The sequence below is a fragment of the Mytilus galloprovincialis genome, chromosome 6 (genome assembly GCF_965363235.1).
Source record: "Mytilus galloprovincialis chromosome 6, xbMytGall1.hap1.1, whole genome shotgun sequence".
NCBI lineage: Eukaryota > Metazoa > Mollusca > Bivalvia > Mytilida > Mytilidae > Mytilus > Mytilus galloprovincialis.
The window spans coordinates 80,744,971-80,761,205 of NC_134843.1; the positions used below are offsets into that span (position 1 = coordinate 80,744,971).

General features: G+C 32.2%; 1 protein-coding gene across 4 annotated transcripts in view; it reads right to left on the reverse strand.

The window, feature by feature from the left end:
- The window catches only part of LOC143080470 (puratrophin-1-like), a 103,094-nt gene that overhangs the window by 34,788 nt on the left and 52,071 nt on the right, over positions 1-16,235 (reverse strand). For 3 of the 4 annotated variants that reach the window (XM_076256323.1, XM_076256324.1, XM_076256325.1), the window contains one exon: positions 5,771-5,917. In XM_076256323.1, coding sequence (XP_076112438.1) covers positions 5,771-5,917 — 147 coding nt within the window. Of the gene's footprint in view, positions 1-5,770; positions 5,918-15,229; positions 15,496-16,235 lie in introns of those variants that run through there. The other variant, XM_076256327.1, reaches the window with a different exon arrangement.

Sequence of the window (16,235 nt, forward strand, 5' to 3'; positions counted from 1 at the left end):
TATTGGCAGGCAAGTAATACAGTAGATGTGATAAAACACATATGGGAGATGCTAGGTGCGCCTCAATATTGACAGGCAAGTAATACAGTAGATGTGATAAAACACATATATGGGAGATGCTGGGTGCACCTCAATATTGACAGGCAAGTAATACAGTAGATGTGATAAAACACATATGGGAGATGCTAGGTGTACCTCAATATTGACAGGCAAGTAATACAGTAGATGTGATAAAACACATATGGGAGATGCTAGGTGCACCTCAATAATGACAGGCAAGTAATACAGTAGATGTGATAAAACACATATGGGAGATGCTAGGTGCACCTCAATATAGACAGGCAAGTAATACAGTAGATGTGATAAAACACATATGGGAGATGCTAGGTGCACCTCAATATTGGCAGGCAAGTAATACAGTAGATGTGATAAAACACATATGGGAGATGCTAGGTGCGCCTCAATATTGACAGGCAAGTAATACAGTAGATGTGATAAAACACATATATGGGAGATGCTGGGTGCACCTCAATATTGACAGGCAAGTAATACAGTAGATGTGATAAAACACATATGGGAGATGCTAGGTGTACCTCAATATTGACAGGCAAGTAATACAGTAGATGTGATAAAACACATATATGGGAGATGCTGGGTGCACCTCAATATTGACAGGCAAGTAATACAGTAGATGTGATAAAACACATATGGGAGATGCTAGGTGTACCTCAATATTGACAGGCAAGTAATACAGTAGATGTGATAAAACACATATGGGAGATGCTAGGTGCACCTCAATATTGACAGGCAAGTAATACAGTAGATGTGATAAAACACATATGGGAGATGCTAGGTGCACCTCAATAATGACAGGCAAGTAATACAGTAGATGTGATAAAACACATATGGGAGATGCTAGGTGCACCTCAATATAGACAGGCAAGTAATACAGTAGATGCGATAAAACACATATGGGAGATGCTAGGTGCACCTCAATAATGACAGGCAAGTAATACAGTAGATGTGATAAAACACATATGGGAGATGCTAGGTGCACCTCAATATAGACAGGCAAGTAATACAGTAGATGCGATAAACACATATGGGAGATGCTAGGTGCACCTCAATATTGACAGGCAAGTAATACAGTAGATGTGATAAAACACATATGGGAGATGCTAGGTACATCTCAATATTGACAGGCAAGTAATACAGTAGATGTGATAAAACACATATGGGAGATGCTAGGTGCACCTCAATATTGACAGGCAAACAATACAGTAGATGAACTTCTTACACCACTGACTACCAAGGCCAAGTATATTTTGTTTTTATCTTAACCACTGACCATCAAGGCCAAGTATAGAACAATGATCTCTAAGAACCTCTTAAACCAGTCTGACCACCAAGCAGTATAGAACAAATTCAATTGTTTTAATGATGTACTCCAACTACTGACCATCAATGCCAATTAGTATAGAACAATGATTCTAATGAACTACTTTAACCTCTGACCACCATGGCCTACAATAGAACATTGGTCTCAATGAACTACTTAAACCACTGACCACCAAGGCCTACAATAGAATAATGGTCTCAACAAACTACTAAAACCACTGACCACCAAGGCCTACAATAGAACATTGGTCTCAATGAACTACTTAAACCTCTGACCACCAAGGACTACAATAGAACAATGGTCTCAATGAACTACTTAAACCACTGACCACCAAGGCCTACAATAGAACATTGGTCTCAATGAACTACTTAAACCTCTGACCACCAAGGCCTACAATAGAACATTGGTCTCAATGAACTTCTTAAACCTCTGACCACCAAGGCCTACAATAGAACAATGGTCTCAATAAACTACTTAAACCACTGACCACCAAGGCCTACATTAGAACAATGGTCTCAATAAACTACTTAAACCACTGACCACCAAGGCCTACAATAGAACAATGGTCTCAATAAACTACTTAAACCACTGACCACCAAGGCCTACAATAGAACAATGGTCTCAATAAACTACTTAAACCACTGACCACCAAGGCCTACAATAGAACAATGGTCTCAATAAACTACTTAAACCACTGACCACCAAGGCCTACAATAGAACATTGGTCTCAATAAACTACTTAAACCACTGACCACCAAGGCCTACAATAGAACAATGGTCTCAATAAACTACTTAAACCACTGACCACCAAGGCCTACAATAGAACATTGGTCTCAATAAACTACTTAAACCACTGACCACCAAGGCCTACAATAGAACAATGGTCTCAATAAACTACTTAAACCACTGACCACCAAGGCCTACTATAGAACATTGGTTCAATGAACTACTTTAACCACTATGTCCAAGTATAGAACACATTGTCCTCAATGACATAGTAATTTTAATTTGATAACTGTTCATCACATTCATGTCAAATCTTAAAATTTATATTAACTTTACTGGAGGGATTTGAATACTTACTAAATCTTGAGGGTAGTAGAATTTCATGAGATTTCAAAGCCCTCTGAATATTTACATACTAAACACAGATTTATTTTAACAGCAGTCAACAAATCCTTGTGCTCCATTCTCAAATCTTACAGACAACATTACTAAAGCAAAGGTATAGATTTCCACTGAGATATTGATCTGGTACTTCAAAGAGGAGATCACAGACAATATTATTATGTCACATAAATTCCTCACCAAGATCAAACCTCATAACAACAAATACATTTAAGAGTCAAACCGTTTTTTAGTATCAATAAAATATTTAGTTCAAACTTTAGCTAATCTGTTACAAGTTTAGTGTAAATATTATATTAGGGTCGTATAAAGTAAAAATATTTAGATAAACAGTAAAGTAAACTGTCCTAAATTCCTAAAACTGAGTCATATTCTTGATACTGCAATGTTGTGTTATGACATAAGAAATATGCAAAGAAAAGTAAGATGACATCAATGTATGTCAACCCCAGGTCAAGTAAATGTTGAATTGTAGGTCAAATAGAAACTAGTCCTCTACTGCACCAAATATCAATCACATTTTGTACTTCACTGCCGTACAAGATAATTGATCAAATCTGAGACTTTTGGGACCACTGCTATAGATATAAGGCTACTGTTTTCTTAACTTTCACCCCAGTTATCAGTTATAGTAAAGGAGAGTGCAAACTATGAAATTTTTCACCTGCTTTACTGATTATGATAAGATCAATTTACATTGAAAATCTCAAGCATAACACCTGTCATGGTCAAAGGTCAACACAGGTAAAAAAAAATGAATCTAATGGCCATACCACATCTTCCTATCTTTATATTGTAGATTCATTATTTTCCTCTGGATACCAATTTTTCGTTTCTTTGTGGGTAGAGGCTAACCACGAATTCAAATGTTCAATGAATTAAGTTTTCTATAGGTTTTGCATTGCAGAGATTGGCAAAACCACAAAATCAAAAATCCATAAAAATGCAAATTTTCCTCAATCCAGGAAAATTGGTAAAGATGATACTATCATTAATAACTGAGGAAATTTTGAAGTTTAATGGTGATTTTAAGTCTGATAATTTTGAATCTCTATTTCAAAAAATGTGACTTGTGTCATGTTCACACAGTGAATGGGGACAGAAACATGACAAACTGACCTAATACCTAATAAATTAATTTTGTATGTTTACCTTACAAATTGGAGTAAATCTCTATTCCATGTTAGTATAGAGAAACATTGGATAGGAATGTCACAATATTATTGTAAAGTTAGGCAGTAGGTGGTAAACTTTACAACTGATGACATAATATATAAATACATATATCATCAAATATAAATCAAAATGGAATGATGATACAGAACTTGATGCATAATTAATCTATTTAAAAAGCAAGAATATTTAGGACCTTATTTTACATTTTTTTTATATAATTTCAACTCGATGACTTTATACAAGTTGTCACCTTTAAAAAGCTCTAAATTTGAAAAACTGAACAGTCTCAAATGTTGAAACTAATAAATAAGGAAGTGTCTAAGAAGTGTATGGCATAACTATATATATTTTCATGCTTTTCTAATTAAATTTCTAACAGATATATTTTACACACTCTGCATATCTGGAATCTGATGTACAGTAGTTGTCGTTTGTTTATGTAATTTATATGTGTTTCTCCTTTCTCTTTTTTTTATTTTATATAGTTTAGACTGTTGGTTTTCTCGTTTGAATGGTTTTACACTAGTAATTTTGGACCCTTTATAGCTTGTTGTTCGTTGCGAGCCAAGGCTCCGTGTTGAAGGCCGTACATTGACCTATAATGGTTTACTTTTTTTCAAATTGTTATTTTGATAGAGAGTTGTCTCATTGGCACTCACACTACATCTTCCTATATCTATATATGATGTAATCCCTTTTAATCCATATATGGAATTTAAGGAATTAAATCAAACATGTTTTGGACTTCTCCAATTTTCCAGACATGTTTCTCTAAATGGTTTATTTAAAAATCCAGTCAAAGTATTCAATACAAAAACATACATATATCGTACACTATATGAACCTACAGATCTATTTTTGCTGATACATGTACATGACATTTGTCATAATTAGATAAGCTCATTATATCATGTCAAATATGTGTTCACCTTGTCAGCATGTCATTATGTATAATATATATCTGTCCTTCAATTAAATCTTTTTACGTTTGCATTTGAAGATTTCTATATTTAACTGATATTGGTTCATTTTTAACCTGTCATAAGGGTGACACTAATCCTTTTAGATGTTTTGGCTAATAAGACAAAGTTAATACAGATTTAGATTTATTCTGCACCTTATGTTTTTTTTTTCTTTAATACTTCTTAATGTCATATAAAACTGTGACAACTAAAAATGAGAAAGCTAAGACAACTTAAGTTTAGAATCAGATGCAAAATTCTGAACATTAAGTTTTTTTTTAAACTTCTATACACCATATAAAAGCAAGACAAATGAAAGTAAGGCCATATAAGAGCAAGACAACTGAAAGTAAGGTCACATAAGAACAAGGCAACTAAAAGTAAGGCCACATAACAACAAGACAACTAAAAGTAAGGCCCCAATGACATGAGTAAGACAACTCAAATTAAAACCACATAAGAGCATTACAACTGAAAGTAAGGCTACAAAAGAGCAAGACAACTGAAAGTAAGGCTACATAAGAGCAAGACAACTGAAATTAAGAAAACACAACAGCAAGACAACTGAAAGTAAGGCCACATATGAACACAACTGAAGGTAAGGCCACATAAGAGCAAGACAACTGAAATTAAGAAAACACAACAGCAAGACAACTGAAAGTTAAGCCACATATGAACACAACTGAAGGTAAGGCCACATAAGAGCAAGACAACTGAAAGTAAGGCCACATATGAACACAACTGAAGGTAAGGCCACATAAGAGCAAGACAACTGAAAGAAAGGCCACATACAAAATACAACTGAAAGAAAGGCCCATAAGAGCAAAACCACTGAAATAAAGGCCATGTAAGCCACATAAGAGCAAAACAACCAAAAGAAAGGCCACAGATGAACCTGACAACTGAAAATATGCCCATATTACAGCAAAACAGCTTATGAGAGTAGCAATACTGTCTAAGATAGCTATGGTATTGGTCTTAATCATGATTTAAGGATGTGCAGTGACCTATAGTTATTAAACTCTATGACATTTAGTCTCTGGTGGAGAGTTGTCTCTTTGGCAATCATGGCACATCATCTAATTTAAAATAAACATATCACTACCTGGTAGAATAGCTATCCCAGACTGCAACAGATCATAATCTAGATCCATGATAGTTTTGGGAACATCCAGAGTTCTGTGATTATAAAATCCTGGACTCCGAGGCTGATTACATTGTAAATCGTTGTTCATCTGTGGGTAGTAACCATCTGAAAATAAACAAGACAGATTAGTAAACAGAACTGGTATATATAATATTATACTGCGTAAAAGAACATGTAATGCAAAAACAAGTGAATCTATTGCACTAACTTGACTAAGGATTGAAAACAGACGATTAAAATGAATTGTGACCATCATAAATTGTATGCACAAATATTGCTGATGGGGCTTAGAACCCCCAAACACTATAATTTAGGCTGAGATTTTGATCTTGCACTATAAAAATTCTACTATTATGAGTATGCTGGTCATGCCCCTGATATCATTACTCATTACAGTATATATGTTACATAACATACACCCACACCCTATGACTGTCCTGTCAAATCTTAAACAATATATGATCTGGTACATAAATTACACTGATTTAAGCCTTGTAATCTGTAATTAATTCTGTCTGGAATTTAGGACAAACGTTTTACTTTCTATAAGTCAATCTATGGTGCCTAACCATGCAACAAATCTCGCCACTGTTCAGATTGTCATAAGATTAGAAGAAAGGAGTTTGGCCAAATTGTATGCCAATCAGTAAAATCCTCAAGTAGTTATAATACACATATGAACAATTACAAAGCTACCTCTTGGTTTATTAGGAAAAATAAAGCAAGTCTTGGACATTCCCTTTTTTCTCACACAAAACATCATAAAAGCTAGACTAAAACAATTCTAAACTGAAATAAGAGCCCACAGACTACACCCTATAATATTAATAACTTCCAACATGTACTTTGAACTTGTTTAACCTCCCACTAGACAATAGCATCAATGCAGGTTATTGTTAGTATTACTTCTACCTGCTAATTCCAATTATTACTGCTAATTTAATCAGATGAAAGTGAAGCACATGGCTGGTTTACTTTCAGTTTAGTGATAAACATCTGTGCTCCCACACCCTACTCTCACTTTTCTCAATTGGGATCACAGGAATGCTAATGAATGCACATTGTGCAGTGGTAGTTATCAATTAACATGCAGATTGTTATGATAATCTTCCCTCCAATAATCCCACCCTCAAGTACATAAGTCACTCACTGAATCAAATAATTAAGAGATGAAATGATAAGTTTTTGGACACTTGTTGTGGATTCCACACTTTTTTATACATTTTTTATTATGATAAACTTTAGGCCAAATATCTTTTTGAGAGAAAAATATAAAATTGACCTATTTCAACATTCCTATGAATAAATTATATCCTGGTATCAAGGGTTTTGTGCCATTAAGAATGCATTGTAACGTCAGAATTTCCATTAAAAAAGCATTGCTAGTACAAATTCATATGACGTACTACGAAAACATATGATCTGACCATAAGTGTACTATTAAGTCTTTCACTATTTCTACCATTATAATTAACATATTTATTGTATATTATTCATCCCCAGCATGACTGATTGTGAAACAAATTACAAGCTACATTTCAAAATTTGATACTTTTCCAACAGTTTGTTCTTCTCAGTTATTTATACCTAATGTAAAGCCAATGACTTCATGTTGCTAGTATGATAGTCACAAACACATTTCTAAAGTCAATCATAAACATTTAAAGCTGGCAAAACAATCAGAATGATACATTCTAATTACATGATTTATAAATGTTACTTGCATTACTCAAAACAATGCAGAAGTGGTTCTACTCGGTTTAGTACAGTAACATATTAGAAGAACTACCTAAGTTGAACCTTCTTTGAAGCACTTCCTTTTCAATCTTGCATGTCTTTTTTTAAAGCAAATGCAGATGACAGATTGTCACTGTCAGGCCTTCAACCATGAGCAAATTCCATACAGTATATTTATAGTAATAGTTAGCTAAAAAAGGTCAAAACATGACAAAATATAAAACATTTGAAATGAGAAAAACTTCCAGCCTGATTTATGTACAAAACAAAAAACATCTGACAGACCTAATGACAACCTCTTAATTACAAGCTCCTTTGGTAAACCTTTAAAATCTTTGAAAAATTCAAACTGCCAACAAAAATTAAGCTTGTTTCAAGTAAGTTTAAATGTAAGATTGTCCATTAGTAATTCATTAGATTATCACAAAACTTGGAAGTGGAACATAAATGTTTTCAAACAGAACTAATCAAACTGAATCAAGGCAGTCTCTTCAGTGTTTAGTTCAATTCCTTGACTCACTCTCTCAGTATTCAGCAAAACTAGCAACCTAATCTACAAAAATATCTTGCATCAATAATCACTTCAAGAGCTTTTCAGTTAAACTAAGCCAAAGATGTTTATTTTTTACAAGCTTAGAAAACCTGACAAAATCAAGACAAAAAGATATATAGATAATGTTTCTTTACTTTTCTTCCTTGGAAATCCTAACAGAAACATTAATAAGTAATAAAATACAACAGGTTGTCTATATAATGACTTTTAAGTCTGTTACACCAACAGTGCAGTTAATTCATTGAAATTAATGTTCTACTTCAAACAATGTCAGCTGCCAGGGCAGAATGTTACTCCACCCAATAAAAACAGCAATGGATTATTTTTCTTAGAATAAAAGAAAGTAAATTAAAGAAACTACATTGTCTTTGATTTCTTTTATTTGAAGCAAGTTCAAATGCCAGTTGCCTTTATCAAAATGTCAATATGCATTATTCATTTTGGATATATATACAATGTAATAGTTTTCTTTTAACATGGACGAATTTGTTTTTAGGCCAAATGGGGGTTGCTGTCTCTGTATATCCCCTTCTTCTACATTCATGTGACTATAAACTACCTTTTGATTGTATATGGGCGATATATTTATTAGCTGCTGTACACAAAACAACTGACAAGTATTATATTCATTAGGCCAAATAAAATAGTATGTGTGGTTCCAGTTACATCTGAAAAAAAGTTAGGGTAGGTAGGTAGGGATTTTTTTTTATTTTATGTTTTTTTTTTACATTGAGTCTATGGGAGCATCATTCTGACTTTAACAGTGCTTAATGAAAAATGACAATAAAGATAAATCTTTAGGGTAGGCTATTTTTAAGCCGAAAAAGTAGGGACGGTAGGGTTACTGGAACCACACATATATTTTTATTTGGCCTTACTGTCGAATTACAAACATTACTGTAGCATTGCATTTTTACTTAGACTTTATACCAATTTCTATGGTATAAAATTAAGATGTGGTATGATTGCAAATGCAACAACTCTCTACCTGAGAGACCAATTGACACCTATAGGTCGTCATGAGGCCTTCAACAATGAGTAAAACCCATACCACAATAACAAGCTTTAAAAGGTCCCAAATATAATGTTTTACTAGATTTGTACAATCTATCTTCTTCCTCATTCCATTAAGAAGAGTAAGAAACTAAAACAAAATAATTAACATATCAATTCTGTAGTAGTAAGAACAGACTTACTTCTAATATGTACATAAATGTATATATCAGGGAAAGCTTTTAAAGTGAAGACGCTTTATCCACAGACAGACATAACTTCATTATTTCACTTGAAAGAACTAATCTTATGTCACAGCCTTGATATACATACTTATATATCTATGTACTAACCAACATGTTGGTATTGAATGAAAATTATGTTTGATTCAATTATTTACTACGAGAAAATTCAGTTTTTAATAAATACTGGCAATAAAAGTATTTTTATTTTATTATAATGGAACTGATATAGTGGTTCACCTAATGTAACATGAATTGATTTAGTAAAGGATGAATGCATGGAGAAATACATTGTACATGTATGTAGTTTTGTGAATCAACACATCTTAAAATTTGCCTGTGTGAAACCCAGAAAAGGTTTAATTTATCAAACAGAAAATGCATTTCATACATTTAGTGGCATTTATTGACATGCTTGGAATCAGATGAATTCTTTCTGCTCACAATAAACCCAACCATAAAACAAAATGAGCTTTACCAATTTTATTGTCCTTAGCAAATGGACAATTTATCTGCCATGATTATCTTCATTATCACATTAATGGATGACAGAGTATCAAATTGACTGGAAATAATTCTAAAACTCAAGTCTATAATTTTGTTGTCAATCTATAAACATGGAAGGCCAATGCAGATTAGATTACAGTCAAAGAGGTCACAAAATTACACCTTGTATAAAAATGTATATACATATATGGCAAGTTCAACATGTTCAAATTAATCCACATTACTAGTCCCCCCCAATCCTCCCTATATATTGCTCCTTAATCTATTTAGGGACTATGTTGTGAATACTAAGATACTTTCCCTTTTGGGGCCCGAACCAAACCCTGAAAAGATACAGTGCAAATGAAGCATCTGTTTTACACTAATCACAGATCAGTAAGGGGCCCAAGATATGTTAACCGGTTCTTAGTTAGAAGTATAAACTGAACAAACACAGGTTTGGGACAAAGAACCACAGTTTAATATTTTCTTTGCATATCAATAAAGCAATACATGTAAACATAATTACAAACAAAGCAAATTCCAGTTGAAAATCTGTGGTACCACAGTTTAATATTTTCTTTGCATATCAATAAAGCAATACATGTAAACATAATTACAAACAAAGCAAATTCCAGTTGAAAATCTGTGGTACTCCTAACACAAAGTACATAATAACTGTGAGTTCTTTTGAAAACATTACTACTCTACTTATTAACAATATATTTTAATAAACACGATAAAAGGCTGAAATGACAAAGCAATAAAGTAAAAACTATCCTCTAGGGAGCGGAGGGTGGGAATAAATAATTTCCCAGAAAATTAGAATGTCTGCTCCAAGCAAGCGTTGCTTTCAGAATAATTATGTGCTTGTGCCTAAAACAAAAGCCCTGTTAATTAAGCGCTGATTGGTTAATTCAAATGCAGTGTTAATTTTGATTGGTTAATTAGGATAATCTCGAAAAGCAATTAGTAAACGAGATTTCACATGCAGCAGCAACTGGGAAACCCCCAAGCTGATTGGACCAAATAGCAGACAGGGATTCCCAATTAAAATTATATGTACCTGCATTGCACAAAAACGTATTGTGTATTAATAATCTATTTATACAAAATAGTTCCATTAATCCACATTACTAGTCCCCCCCAATCCTCCCTATATATTGCTCCTTAATCTATTTAGGGACTATGTTGTGAATACTAAGATACTTTCCCTTTTGGGGCCCGAACCAAACCCTGAAAAGATACAGTGCAAATGAAGCATCTGTTTTACACTAATCACAGATCAGTAAGGGGCCCAAGATATGTTAACCGGTTCTTAGTTAGAAGTATAAACTGAACAAACACAGGTTTGGGACAAAGAACCACAGTTTAATATTTTCTTTGCATATCAATAAAGCAATACATGTAAACATAATTACAAACAAAGCAAATTCCAGTTGAAAATCTGTGGTACTCCAAAGTAAAACCCCAAACAAATGACAACACAAGATATAAGTATTTGACAAGTATACAGGATGGTCAGACATCTAACATATTATTGTATGAGAAGCTTCATAAACTTGCAGTAAAATCAATTTGGATGTCTGATCTTGATCAGAAATTTAATATTGAGGTTGTACTGTATAAACCACTTCATTGAATGAACAAATTTTGGTTGTGTATCATACAAATAGAAAATCAAACAAGCAGCATAAAAAACTAATTCAATCAAAACATCAAAGTAAAACATATATAAATCTGATAAATATACAAAAACACTCTCCATATTACATTTACAATTTCGTCAATGAAATTATTAATTTAGTAAATAGAGGAAAAAAAAAATAGAAAAAAGGAGACAAATGTCTGCAATTTATGAGTACATAGTTCTTTCATGGGTATAAAATATTGAAATGCATCAATATTTCTTTAATATTAATTATGCTGATAACTTATAAAATTCAAAAGTTCAATGTTTTCAATGAATGTTCAAATTAGAAAAATGGGAAAAGTTATCCAGAACTTGGTTAGATGGATTGATTGGTGTTTAACACCACTTTCAACACTATTGTGCTCTCATTTTAGCCAGAGAGTGCCCAGAGAGTGCCCAGAGAGTACCACCAACCTTCAGTAGGAAAACTGACAGCCCTATTCAATTAAGATTCGAGTAGAGAGCACCTGCCCTGTGCAGGAATCAATCTCATAACCTCTAAGTGTTGACTGGCTGGTAATACAGAAGTTCAATTACCTAGACCACTTAGCCACCATGAAGTTCCCTAACTTGGATGGAAGTTGCAATACAAAATGATTATATATAGCCACATTTATAAGTCAATGAATTAAATATTTCCACTAATATCTTTTGATCAACAATTATTATCATGCATAGTTTCTTAAAACAGAGAATATTACAAATATTTATCAAGGTATTAGCTCTGCTTTTGGAAAAACTATGATAATGTTTATTAATTAATCCATTAAAAATGGACATTTTCTCTGTTTTTGCCTTTCATGGGTGGATTGTAAGTAGAGAAACGACAATCACATCAGAACTGCCAGTTAAAAAGGAAAAATGTTTCAACTTCAAGGTCAAATTACCCTGACTTCAACAGTTTAGAATTTTTTAACTTCTCTAGGTCACAATATTTGCCCTATAAATGGAAATTGTCATGAGACAAGACTAATTTAGGAAACATTATTAATGCACATATGATATACCTATAAAAGAAACCCTTGGGATAAGTACTATAAATTTATTATGAGGAATCTGCAATACCTACAACTATATCAAGATTATAGTATCTAAATGTTTAATGAAAAGTAGCAATTTGTTTAGTTTTAAAAAGAACTAAATGAAAATGATTTTGGCATGAAACTAGAGTCAAGTAACTATCTATTATCGGCTCAAGTCATAATACTGATATTGTTTAAAATATTCCCAAAGTATGCAATTACAGGTTCAACTTAATAAATATCACTAATAGTTGCGTGTATAACCAGAAACACAACAGAAATATGGTATAAACATACTTTGGAAAGAAAAAATAGGGTTGGTGTGCAGTTCAAAAACCTTTTTATCTATAACTTGATCGAACTCTCAACCATACCATTATTTCCAAGTGATGTAGTTCTCTGACAATTATAAGAACAATGATCTGGTACTTATTACATGTATCTATATTCTCTTGTACATTGTATATTTGAGTCACATACATGTATTCATTCTTTCACATAAATTATTTTGAGAATCTATTTGTCTTCACCAAGTATAAATGACATGTTTAGAAAGAAGAGGTGATACATAGATGTAAATACCAATGAGGCAGCTACCCTACAGTGGAATCAAATCACAATACACATCTAAAATGCAATCTTTCAACAATGAGTCAAATCAGACTTCTAGAGGGTCATGTTTACCCCCCCCCCCCCCCCTTTTTTTTTTAATAGTAACATGTATTAGACAACTGTCAACATTCATTTCAGCATCAGTTTACCAATTTTAACACTTTCTTGGCTAAACATACTTATCTCGTTAATATCAATCAGGAAAGAAACATAGGTATGATTTCCCCAAGGACAAGGCACTATCTATCTTAGTACTAGCTTCAAGTGCAATCAAAAGGGAAAATAAAATTAGTTATACACCCAACCCTCTAAATAAATTGTTTTTTTGGGGGAAATGGAGAGCTAGGGCTTCATGCACTAGTTTTCATATGCATCTAACCAGTAAATAACTAGAACAGTTTTTCAGTTCAATTTTTAAAACCTATTTAAATTTTTAAAAGAAATTTCAAATTTTATATCAACAATTGCTATTTTAACCAATTTGATCATTGACTGAGTTTGATCCTCAGACATCATAAAATAGAATGTTTTATTGAAATAAATTAAAATAATTTAACAAACCTGCAACACTGTGTTTGTCGGTGCTATCCTTGATCAATATAAATATCAATAAATCACGCTATAAATATCCTATTAATATTTTCTCAAGACCTTCAAATTAAATATTATCCTAAATGCTTGGTCAATAACATGAATGATCACTCTCGTTCAATAACACAAACAAAATCTGATCTCCGTAATTAATTCCTTTACCACTAATAACACTAATATTGACATTAAATATTAAACAGGGAAAACCTCTCCTTCCACCATCAAATTTATCCAGAAAACACATAAAATCCAGATGCTTGGGTAAGATCTACAATGGATTGTAATATTACACAATGATTTTTGTCACTAAGCCATGTGGAAGTTGGCTGTGTGGTAATATTGTGCTATCTACACTGTACAAGTCAATATCAACGTTATGTCAGCCAATCAGGACTGATATGTTATTGTTGTGTGTACTAAACTCTCTGTCACTTTGATAGGTACAACAGAATAACTTAAAAGTCTTTAACTGTACATGTATATGTAAATTCTTTTTCCCATTAAATTAACAAACATAATTACAAAACCTGCATTGGCTTATGAAAGATAACTCTTTATGGAAGACTAATACTTACAATGAATTTATTTATTTATTTGTGGGTACCAATTTTCGAGGATTGATGAAAACTTGAATACTCCTGGATATTTAATTTCGTGGTTTTGGCAAAGTTTGCATACTTCCGTGTAGAAAATTTGTATATTTTTCGTTGAACATTTTAATTCGTATTTATCTTGTAACCAAGAAATCCACAAAAATTGGTATCCAACAAATAGTAATGAATTCACAGTATGATGCACATTTACAAATATCACGTAGTCAAACCATATTGTACTTAATTGTGACTTCACGTTCTCTTTCTCTTATTTTTGATGAAAATAAATATCATAAATCATAAGTGATAATTTCATTATGATAGCAATTTTTAGATAAGAAGGCTACAAATTAATTAATTGCTGTTAGCAAACTGTGTGATGGCAAATATTTCATGCATATTCTTGACAATCAAGTAAAATAACTTATATAGTATATTAATGTTGTGTGAAAAATAAAGGTGGCTGTAAATTCCAAAAATAATGATGTGTGAAATATGAAGGCTTAATTTGTCACAATCAATGAACTGGTCTCTCAGGTCATGACTCAATTATATTCTTCATTTACATTTGCCTTTTTTATAATCTTAATTTTCAACTGTCAATCTCCCATTGTAAATTTTCCCATTCTTGCATTTCAAACTATGCAAAATAAGCAGTTTTGAGACCCAAGATTAAGGATAAATGGTAATGACAACAAAATAAAGCTATCAAAATTTAATTTTGTCATGCCTTATTAATCTTAAAACAGACTTTGATCATTATCAGCATAATAAAATTTATTATCTCAAACATAATGACCCAATCCACCAAAACAAATATTAAAATAGGATTAAAGTTAAATACCTATATCAATATATCTAGTGATTATATATACTCAGAGGCATGCTTACATACACATTATTCAAATAGTTTTGTCCATGTAGATAATCCAGCTAACTAAATACTGGTCACTTCTACCATTTGTACAGAAACTTAATATGTTCACATGAAGTTTTTCATCAAAATGATCCTAAATCACCGACCAGTCATGAGCATGCATTAATGAAACGAGAATAATCACAAAATCAAATCATCTTGAATTGACTGGTCTTTGTCCAGTTGTTGTAAACCTCATAAAGATCACACTGCTGTAAACAAATACCAACAAACACCTTTGAGTAGCGTTAAATTAAAATTCACAAAATCGAGACACACCACTTTCTTCTTTATGGTGAAATTCACAGTCTAACATTTGCTTATTCTTTAAAACTCCAATCAATTAATTTAAATATCAGACAGAACCAATCGCTGACTTGAAAAGTTTATTGATTTAATTGAATGTGGATTTGTATTATTTTGTCAAAAACAGGTCTAATTGAAGATTTCTTTTATTACAGGGTCAGATGTCAACAAATAAATGACAGAATGTTAAACAGTTGTTCACAAATGTTCATAGTGAAGTTTAACTCTTTATAAAAAGACATTTAAATTAACCTTTCTTTGTTAAACACACTTCCATGGCTGTTATTTACTTAAATGCAGACTTAGGAAATTAAATGAGTAAATAAGAAATGGAAAATCTGCTAAGACAGCTTATTATTCTTATATATATTGAATTGGATACAGAACTTCCAACATAAAATCATTCAATTAAAATGTACTTATGGCAATGATGGTTGTTGAAAGGACTGTCGATCTATCTTATACATGTATGACAACCAATTAAAATTTCTTTCTACCAAACTATACGTTGCTTAGATTTGAATTATCATTTTTAATTTATATTTATTGTTGATGAAAGCAGATGGCAGGACTTCCTTTAAAAACTTTAGAAAAAAGTTCTTTAGTTTTGTTGTTTCCATTAGGGTTTAAATGCAATAAATATTAGTTTCCAACAAAACTGAAAAGAAACATGTAACTT